Genomic DNA, 11059 nt, shown 5'->3' with positions numbered 1-11059 from the left:
GTGTTAAAAGATCCCACTACAATTGCAGCTTTTTCCATTTTCCTTGTGATTTCATCAGTTTTTGTTCATATGGTTTGTTATAAAACCCTTATCTCTTCTGTTGATATAGTTTACACAGACAGCTGACCCTTGAACAACACGGGTTTGAACCGTGTGGGTCCACTTCTAAGCAAACTTTTTTCCAATAAATACTATAAATGGATTTTCTTTTCCTTTTTGATTTTCTGTATAACATTTTCTTTTCTTTAGCTTACTTCCTTGTAAGAACATAGTATAGCATACATTTAACACAGTAAATATGTGTCAATCGACTTTTATGTTGTTAGTAAGGCTTCTGGTCTACAGTGGGTTATTAGTAGTTAAGTTCTGGGGGACTCAGAAGGTACCCATGGATTTTCAACTGTATGTGTGTGTGGGGGGGTCTGCTCCTCAATCCCCCTGTTCAAGGGTCAGTTGTGCTACCCCACCTTTTGCAGGCCTTTCTCTTTTGTTTGAACTTAAACTCCCTGGTCCATGGAATTGGCAAACACCTGAAGAAATTGTGGCTACAGCTCTGAATGATTATCACAGGTTTCCAGATTCTTGTTTGAGAGCTCAACTATGAATTGTAGAAACTGAGTATGTTGTATTTTTAAGGTTGATGTGCCATATTTGTAAAAACTAAGGCTTGATGCATTTTTGCATTAATGTGAAAAATAACTTCTCCTTTTATGTTTTCAGTTTTATAGTGCGCTTTTTTGGTGTATGTTTATAAGGTTCCACTTAAGAGTCAGAGGAAAATATAAAGTAATTCAACACTCTAAGATAACTAAGTGGGTGACGTTGGGCAGATTTCTTTAACTCTCCAGGTCTTCTATTTATATGAAGTCTGTGATATCACTAATTTAGCATGAAAGGGGCTATTTGCATTCTGGGAACATTTTCTTAAATATATATATTTTTTCACCCCAGAATTGCTGAATTAGAATCCCTGGAGTATCTGGGTCTCAGCATAGATTGAATTCTTTTGTGTGCTTGTATATGTGTTAAAGAAAAAATGTGTTCTTTTCCCCATCTGGAGATGCGAAGAGACTTTACACCACACCCAGAGCAGGTTAATGCAACTGTTCCTTCTCTAGTTTCTTTAATATAAACAGTGTCCAACAAGGAGACAAAGTGCTCGAGGCTAAAAGCTGCTCCTGTGAACACGGGCCTGGCGAAGCGGAGTCTGGGTCCGCCGGTGTCTCTAGGACACAGTAACTCCACAGGCCCAGAAAATAGTGCTTTGGAGACTTGGCCAGTTTTGTTTTGTTTGCACTCTGTAATTGCTTACTTTTCGGGTTGTCTTTAGTGCTTGGGAAAGCTTTTAGGAAAAGGCATCCCATTCCTAACACCCAACTAAGGGGAAAAAATCACAGACGGCAACTATTCAAATCCGAGCTGATGTTTTAGAAAGGAAAAAGCACGTGTTCGCTCCAGGGGCTCCACGTGGCAGAGGGGAAAAGAAGTCTGTGCGGCTCAGTCTGTGCCCTCTGGCGTGTTTCCATTCTCAGTGCTGGGAGGTGCGGATTTCAAAATGAAATTCCCCTCGAATGAAATGTCAGACCACACTGTGTAGCAAGCAAGGCCTTGAAGAAATAGATGGGTCTATGGTTTTAATTTTCAGCGGGTGACCTTGGGCATATTACTTAAAGTCTTTGTGCTCTACTTATTTCATATATAAAACAGAATAACAATGCCAATTATCGTGAGATTGAATGTGTTGGCTTGCAGTAAACACCAAGTTTCTTTTTGTGACCAACACATAAAGGGTATAGTCTCCCAAATAACCGTGTAGGGACATTTAACACTAAGAGCAGGTGGGCAGTTACTTGAATCTCCACACTCGGCATAGAAGGCATCATGTGAGCAGTAACAACTCCACGCAGCTTCCTGTAGCTTTGACCAGCCTGCAGAAGTCCTATTCACAGTTTCTCACACTTCTAATTTCCATGAAGGCTCAGATAATGACTGTGGTCTGATTTTAGGTTCTTGGTTTTGACTCAAGTGTCTAGTTCAGGTTTTGGTTCTGGCCTGCATCTCTCTATCCACCAGACATTATTTCACACCTATTGAATGCCAGGAAATACAGAGAATAAGTCAGATATAGTTCAAATACTCAAAGATCTCTAAGTCCTTGAGGGAGGCAGATAGGAGGGGACTCTATTGGCTTTAATTGTGAGGGGCAATCACAGAGGGACCCCGAGGGTCTTCTAGCCCGAGCCTGGTACTCAGGAAAGCCCTCAAATTGTATCCAGATGAGGTGATCTATACAGATACAAACATAGGTGAACGGATTTGAAAGAAGTTCCACTACTGCCTGTTGTGAACAGTAAATCAATATATTATTTAAAGCAATTTTTTAATCTATCTTGTGAATAGCAGTTTTTGAAACCTTGTTTGGCATTTCATTTTTCAATGTAAGTGGAATCCCTCAAAATATGGCCTGGATGTCTCCTGGCGTGTTCAACTAACTCTTCGGGGTCCTATGGGAGAAGAGAGAGGGGAGTCTGGAGAAGGCCTCGGACAGAGGGCAATGGCTGAGCAATGTTGGGAGGACGGGTGGGTGGAAACAAGGTGTCCTTGAACCTGGCTGTTCAGGGTGAAGTAAACAGTACGTACAAGAACACAGAGACTAACATATTTGTGGAACTAAGCAAATATTTCAGTTTGCCTTTTAAACTGACCTTTGTCTGTAATTGCCTCACCTCAAAAATCAGAGGGGACCTCTCTGATCTCACCAATTTTAGAAACATCATTAGATAGGGAAGAAAAATTAGTGAGAGTTTATTACACCATTTCATTACAAGGTATTATTGCTTAAGCTAATTTGCCACTCCATCAACTCACTATAGATAAATAAACCAGTAATAAATTCTTGAGTTCTTTATTTCTAATTAGAACATTAAATACTGTATTTCATCTTAATACAGATTAAGGGGAAATAGACAAACAAAATACTTGGCAATACTCTCCTAATGGAGAGTCCCAAATATTTTTATTAGGGTGCAAATCGCTTTATTGGGTTTTCTCCTGGGTTATTGATAACATTAGATAGGATAGCTGTCTTAGGGAGACATCTGATCGATAATAACCGTTAGTGAAATAGTGAAAAATATTTTTACTCTATACTGATATGAAGCACAAGCTAATTCCGGGGGGAGGTGATCTTTTCCCTTGTAGAACCTGTATAAATTGCTTAGTAAGAAAATGCCAAAACAAACAAGATTTCAAGATAAACAGATTACAAAACCCTTGTTTCATTATTAGCCACGCCCCTTTCTGTCCGCTAACACAGCTCGCCATCCAGCTCTCTGACCCGCTCCGTGGCCTTGGACAAGTAATTTAACTTCTTGATCTTTCGTATTCCTATCTTTAACCTGGAAATGGGAATTCTACTACTGGTTCAACAGGTTCCAATAAGAATATAGTCGTAAAGCACCTGGAGAACTGTGAATAATGCGAGTGAATAATGCCATCTGCCCAGGCTCCTTTCAGGGAGCGAGCCTCGTCCGTGGCCCCTTGTCTTCTCAGACAGAACAGGTTTTTTGTTCATCTGTGTTCACACAGTGGATTTGGGGCCTCTGACTCAGCATGCCCAGTTACGGTTACTCATTTGCGTCCTTTCCTAACCACCTGTGAGTTCTGTCAGGGCAAGGACAGTGTGGCTAATTATTTTCTGCACCCCTGGCATGAAGCAAGGTCCTGGTGTAAGTGAGTGACCAGTAAGAATCGCTGTATTGAATTTTTGATGGGTCTCATCAAAACAGATCCAAAAGGACACTGACATCGATTTGTTAGTAACCTTTTAAATGTGCTTCTCGTTTACATCTGTCCCTAGATGTAACAGAACCCTTTCTCCCAAATATTGTCCTAATTCATAAACCAGCTGGACTTCCCATATAATCGGTCCAAATTTCCTAACTGTGGAATTAGACTGGAGGCCAAGGGACCCCGAAGAATATGAGGCTTAAGTTCGACATGGCTAAGAACTTCCAGAGGATTCACGACGGCCAAGCACCAGAATAAGTGCAGGACTCATCGAGGGGAGCTGTGAAGGTCTTGAGGGCCTTCATATTGTGTTTTACTGCTGCCGGGGGGGATGCAGCGGTGCCCTGCTTTCGAGAAGACGAATGGATTAGCTGACCTCCCAAGAGCCCAGGGCGGGGCCTGGGGATCTGGTTTGCTGAAACTGCTTTATGATACCTGTGCACTCAAGGTTTCCAGAGGGCTTTCTATCCTTGGGAAAGCCATCAGGGGCACTCCACGGGGATCCTCGGGTTTGGGTTTGGAAGTAGACTCTGGCGTTCCTTTAAAGTTATGGACCACACACATGCCCTGCAGGACGAGGGGGTAAAAAGATCGGGTCAGACTACAGCCATCAATGCCTGGCCACCTCTGAGGGTGGCAGGCCTTTCCCCAAGAATGCCACTGCCAGAGCGACTTGTTTCCTTTGAACCAGTGGGTAGGGACCGTGGGAGGACCCGAGGCATGGTCTGGGGTGTCGGCTGAGCACATTCTCAGTGCCGAGGAACCATCTGNCAAATATTGTCCTAATTCGTAAACCAGCTGGACTTCCCACATAATCAGTCCAAATTTCCTAACTGTGGAATTAGACTGGAGGCCAAGGGGTCCCGAAGAATATGAGGCTTAAGTTCGACATGGCTAAGAACTTCCAGAGGATTCACGATGGCCAAGCACCAGAATAAGTGCAGGACTCATCGAGGGGAGCTGTGAAGGTCTTGAGGGCCTTCGTATTGTGTTTTACTGCTGCCGGGGGGCGGGGGGGGGATGCAGCGGTGCCCTGCTTTCGAGAAGACGAATGGATCAGCTGACCTCCCAAGAGCCCAGGGTTGGGCCTGGGGATCTGGTTTGCTGAAACTGCTTTATGATACCTGTGCACTCAAGGTTTCCAGAGGGCTTTCTATCCTTGGGAAAGCCATCAGGGGCACTCCACGGGGATCCTCGGGTTTGGGTTTGGAAGTAGACTCTGGCGTTCCTTTAAAGTTATGGACCACACACATGCCCTGCAGGACGAGGGGGTAAAAAGATCGGGTCAGACTACAGCCATCAATGCCCGGCCACCTCTGAGGGTGGCAGGCCTTTTCCCCAAGAATGCCACTGCCAGAGCGACTTGTTTCCTTTGAGCCAGTGGGTAGGGACCGTGGGAGGACCCGAGGCATGGTCTGGGGTGTCGGCTGAGCACATTCTCAGTGCCGAGGAAACATCTGAGTCACCAGATGGCCAGTGAGAACCAATCCACACAGCAAGCCTGTTGCCTAACCTGTAAAGTAAGAATAATACGGTGCCTACCTCATCAATCTGTAGTGATGAAACAACACGATGATGCAAAAAACCACCTGACGATGGCACCTGAAATGGATGGAAGGCCACTCTGTGTCTGGCGTTGTCTCTAGAATTTTACTTATTTCATTTAACCTTCTCGACAACCTTACAAGAAAGGTGGTACCATTATCTCCCAACTTATATGAGGAGGCACAGAGACGCTAGATAACTTCCCCAAGGTCATAAAGAGATTTAAACTCCATAGCTCATACTATGGCAGTAGTTTGCCTCTTCACAAGTGCCAAACATAGAGCAGACACTCAAGTCTTTAACTCCTACCTAAGTTGATCATCCTTAAATTATGTGATCACTATTTGCTTGAGAGCACATAACTCATGCGGGACCCTTTTCTTTTATTGCTCCTCTTAAAAAACTTTCCTTCTAAATTACCACCCACTTTATTTCCCACTGAGGCTCCTTCATACCTCAGTCTTTCTTTCTTTCTTCTACCATCAGCCCTGCTTCTTTTGCCCATGTAGAGTTTATCTGTTTTTTTTTCCATGCTCTCTCTGCCATTGTTCTGCATCTTTGTTTTTCTGTGCCTTTGAATCTTTCCTGTTATTCTTCAAACCCTGTCGGACTTTCACATAAATGTTCACTACTTTCCTCTATTTCTACTTCAACTTCTTTCCCCCCCCCCAAAACAGGAGAAGTGGAAGGTGTTGAAGTTGAAGAGACTGGAGTTGAAAAGACTCAGGTTAGTTTCATGCCTAATTGGTTGTATGGCCATTGGGCAAGTAACTTATCTTTGAGCCTCATGTTCCTCATCTATAGAATGAGGATAAGAATATCGTTAGGGTTGTCCTGGGAGCACCTGATTTGCTGTACATAAAGAGGAGGGTATGTAGTAATTGCTCAACTAACAATCTCCCCTCTTCCCCACACTTTCATCTTCACAGGAAACACAAAACAGCGGTGAACATAGGCTGCGAGTATGCTCCTATTCTCTGACTCTCCTCTCTGCTTCGCCTGTCTCCTCTCCAAGTCCCTGCTCTGGAATGCTTCCAGTGTCTGCTACGACATCCTCCCCCGCCCACTTCCCAGCTTACTGTGTGTGCCCCTGTGCAAATGCAGACACAGGGCGGACCGTCTCCTGTCGGAGCCACTCAGCAGCAGGTCTGGGTCTTACATAAAGATCATTTGTGGAAAACAAACTTTGCCTTTTGCCATCAACGGGGAAGCCAACGACAGCCCAAATAGCAGCTGAATGGTCGTGGGTCACTGAGAGAAGACAAGTTTAATGGTAAAGCAGAATTTGTATATGGGGCCTTAGGAAGCACAAAGGGTTTTACAGATGTCATCCTGTAAAGGCCCCAGGAAATCTCTCGGGACAGTCCGCACTGCTCTTCCTCTCCAGCTGGAGGTGGCTGGTTCCAGGACTGATGGACAGCAAGATCACCTGGCTTTCCTTTTGAGCCCCCTCATTTGTGCACCTTTCATGTCCCTCAGAAAACCCTCTCTTCTCTGACATCACCTTTAGCTTTTCCCTCTTTTAAGAAAGCAATCTTAGGAAAATATCCCTGGAAAATATCTTAGGAAAATATCAAGGTCACCCTCAGCACCACTTCCCTGCTGCTGCACCCAGAGAATTTGCATCTAAGTCCGTCTTTCATTACAGAAGAAAAGCCTAGGTTCATTCAAAATAATTTTGAATTAGAATGGAGTTTCCCAATCAGTGTTCTGAATGAACTTGAGCCTTTTCTCTGTGTATCTGAGCACATAAAAAACACTGGGAAACTCTGCATGAGTGATTGGGAGAGCTATGGGGGTATTTTGTATGTTGGGGAGGACAAGGAGGAGTTAGCGCATAGGACTGTGAAATCCTTCCATGTGAGATGCCAGTCTTAATAAGTGCTTTGGACCAGAAAGGGCAGAATGGAAGGAGGGACATGCAGACTGTGATGGCTTCAGTCTCAGATGGAAAGCTGGCTGAATACTGTTAGGGATTCATTTCATGTGCAACAGGTGAATCTCCGGCCCTGGTGACTGACTGTCAGTCTTTTGGGGCTTATTTTAAGTCCTTGAAGGTTAGTAAAAAATCTGCACCTAATGGTATGCCCAGGCAATGGAATACTATACAGAAGGGAAAAAGGAAAAACTGTTGCTACATGCTACAATGTGAATGAATCTCAGTATAATCCTGCTGGGTGAAAGCTGCCAGAAATAAAAGAAGACACACTCTATGATTCCATCTACATGAAATCTGACAAAAAACGAACTAATATAGAGTAACAGAAAGGAGGTCAGTAGTGGTTCGGGAATGAGGGAAAGGGGCGGGTGGGCAAGAAAGATATATCCATATGTCAAAATTGATCAAATTGTACACTTTACGTGCCATTTGTTATAGGCCTTTCATACCTCATCAAACTGTAAAAAACAGCAAAAACAATAAAAATTAACCTCTTCTTTTCCAATCCAAGATTCCCTATGTGAGCAGGTAGACAGGCATGTATTTGAGAAACTAAAATATTATTGGCAATGTAAAGATACAGAGAAAACTGTATTAATCACAAGTCCAGGAATATTATTATGTGTGGGTGAGAAGCCGCTTGTAGCAGAAATAAGATGCCTGAGAGGCATGTTCAGGTAATGACAGAGGCCTTCGGAAAAAGTCTGGGTGCGGCCAGCTGAGAGTCCTCACGTTTCTGGGTGGGATATGCAGGCCTGGGCCGGAGCTCAGGGTCCTGGAATGCTGGAGAGGGGGCTGCCTGCTCCCACCAGGGGTCTTTGGTCTCTGTTCTTCCCCCAAATACCACTGAGCTCTGCTCCCAGTGCATCCTGAACAAATGTTTCAGAACAATGGTTCGGAGGTATGCCAAGTTACTAGTCTGCTTAGCCCCAGTCCCAAGCACAGTGTTGAAGAAAGTGGACTAAGCCATTCTCCCTGGCCACTCCTCTCCCTGATCCCCAGAGGGAATATAGCATTCATATTTCTGAAAGACAGGGTACTTTAGAAGTCATTCTTGCAGCAAAAGCATACATAATACTCGGGGAATAATTACAACTCACAAAGGTTGGGGCCAGATGAACCTGGGCTTAGACTGTGAGGTCTGGGAGCCTGACTCACCAGGGTCTCAGGCAGCCTGTCAGAGGGCATGGGCAGGGAAAAGGTAGAAAGAGGGAAGCTGACCTACCAGAAACAGGGCTACGGCAGTGCCCAGGATGAAGCCTGCGATCACGTCGGAGCAGTGGTTCCTATACTCGGAGACCCGGTTGAGGCCCGTCAGGAAGGCCATGCAGAGGGTCCCGAGGCACAGCACTGGCTTGGCCAGTCGACTGCTCTTCGTCTTGATTGTGCTTGTGATGTACATCTGGAAGAGGACAGAGACCGGGGAGTGACCGGGCAGCCCCTCACACAATGCACACCCCTGCGTGCATGCACACCCTCTGGCACTCAAAAGCGGGCTGTGCCCAAGCCACTGCTTCTGCTAGGTGAGCAACTCCCCTCAGATGCTCAGGAAGAATTTGAGTGGCAGACCAGTGCAGTGAGAACAATGGACCGATGTCCATTACTCACGGTGTTTTGTATTCTAGGGTCCAGGTGAACAGAAACGTGGTGACATGCAGAATGACCACATGATAATGATCAGATTCAGAAGCCGCAATTTTCATGCCACAGATGGAAGCACCATTTTGGGTATTAAAGAGCCCGTGCAATACGATGCTCAGATACCAAATAAACCTTCTACCAGAATGAAGTTTATGAAGACCAGGTAGGTGAGAGGTCATACACTTTACTTTTTGCATCCCCCATACTTCTAGCTGATTCTTCACACTTCTGAGCAATGAAAACAAAAGCATTGACTGATCAGGTGATTGACCACATTAGAACTTTTCAGCCAGTGCGTCACAAAGATTTCAGTTGTGCTGGGAAACTGACCTCCACGTTCCTTGGGACAACTGTGATCCACTCTATTTATTCATTTATTCCAGGATATTTTCAAATATTAATTTTTTAAAACTTATGTCATGACATATAAAAGGTTGGGAAAACCTGAACTAACTAAAGAATGATTAGTTATTTTTGAAATTTAGGAAGCCTAAATTTATGTGGGCTGTTCTTTTAAAAAATTTTATTTTTCAGTTATAGTTGACATTCAATATTATTTTACGTTAGTTTCAAGTCTAATGTGTAGGCTTCCTTCTTTCATTGTGAGAAGCAGGTAAATTGTCCTAGGCCTGGTTATCAAATGTGTCCCTGGTAGCCTGATTAGGAAGATGTGCCTGTTTCAAGTACACACTTAGTTCACCTTTGGTAATGGTTATGAGAAACCAGTAGAGGGCATTATTGATTTATCGTGTCTCTAGTAAAAGTGATAAATGAGTTTGCAACCCTGAAAAATGGTGTGCTGATACTCAAATTATAGTGTGTAGTGTGTTTACGTGGCCAGAGTACATACAAGTTCAAATACATGCATTTTGCAATATTACAATGGAAATTGTTAATTTCCTAGAACGATGCTGCAACACTGGTTTGAATACAGGATGATGGGATTCTATTTATTATTGTATGTAGCTGACACCCTAGAAAACTGTGGTTAGATCAGAGTTACATCAATTAGAGCGTATCACGGAAGCACTCTAAGGCTGTGTGAAAAGTGTTATGTAACATCGATACTAGGTATATTTGTTTTTAGGCCTCTATATTTTTCAAAATATAACCTTTATGCATCTTTCCAATTAAATTACAAACTATTAAAAGCATGGGGCCTATCGTTAACTAGTATGCTTCAGAGTATTAACTAGCACTTAGGAAATATTAGTTGAGCAATTTCTGAAAGCACATCACACCTAATAGGGGCTCAGAACTGTTTGCAGAATTGGAATCTTGTACCAGGGCTTATCCGATGATCGTGGGGTGTAGTTTGAATTGGGTTGCGTCTGAACCCTTGGAAACACACTATGGCTGCATCTGTCCCAAGTGAGCTGACTCTGCGTACTCCTTTCTCTCCAAAATAAATTTATAGCTTACTCGATGAGAGTTTATTATGGCAGATTTAATTTCATAATGGTGTCAAAAATGAGTTTCACAGAGCAATGACTTTAGTCTGATGAAACAAAGAAAAAGGTGCCAAAGCACATTGCTTCGTATAACTTAGGTTCTAGATAATTTAAAGCAAATGAATATTTTGAAAATTAAAACAATATGCTGAATGCCTGACAGGGCTTTCTTTGCTTAAAAAAAAATACCTGCCATGAATTATTTTATTTTACTGAAGTGAAGAAGCCTCACTGAGCTCACACTGAGCCATTTGTAGGTTGAAGCTTCTGTATTATTTATGTTCATGTTTCCGTAACGTGGGTGCAGCTGAAATAAGCTTTTATCATGTATTCATTAAAGAGGAGATCTAAATAGAGTAACTAGGAGGACTCATTTTGGATAATTGTTGGTTCACAAATTGGTCCTATGGATGTGATCTTGTAAATGGGACACAGAGGAACATTTGTTTTAAAGAGACTATTTAGCAATTTATTTTAACGTCTACTAGAGACCAGACTGGTTGTCAGCCACCTCTCCTCTGCCCTGAACGTGTAATTCAGGGTAATTGCAGGAATGCTCCTCCATCAGAGGCAGACTCTTGGGGGGCGGGGGCGGGGGCAGGGGATGGAATCATGTTCCCCTGGGGGTGGGGGGCGTGCGCAGAACTTCTGGGGAGAAGGGACGGTTTGACAGGGGTCTTTCCTCTGTTTTCTC

General features: G+C 43.7%; 1 protein-coding gene across 1 annotated transcript in view; it reads right to left on the bottom strand.

The window, feature by feature from the left end:
* PLPPR1 (phospholipid phosphatase related 1) overlaps positions 1–11059 on the bottom strand; it is a 227014-nt gene that overhangs the window by 1029 nt on the left and 214926 nt on the right. Inside the window, exons 6-7 of the mRNA XM_037035905.1 lie at positions 8499–8675; positions 4914–5045 (exon numbers count right to left, since the gene is read on the bottom strand). Coding sequence (XP_036891800.1) covers positions 4914–5045; positions 8499–8675 — 309 coding nt within the window. The remainder of the gene's footprint in view (positions 1–4913; positions 5046–8498; positions 8676–11059) is intronic.

This window comes from Sturnira hondurensis, unplaced genomic scaffold (genome assembly GCF_014824575.4).
Source record: "Sturnira hondurensis isolate 20B ecotype Veracruz unplaced genomic scaffold, ASM1482457v3 Scaffold0022566, whole genome shotgun sequence".
In the NCBI taxonomy this organism is placed as follows: Eukaryota; Metazoa; Chordata; class Mammalia; order Chiroptera; family Phyllostomidae; genus Sturnira; species Sturnira hondurensis.
Note: the sequence above shows the minus strand (reverse complement) of the source record. Positions and strands in the feature narration are given on the sequence as shown.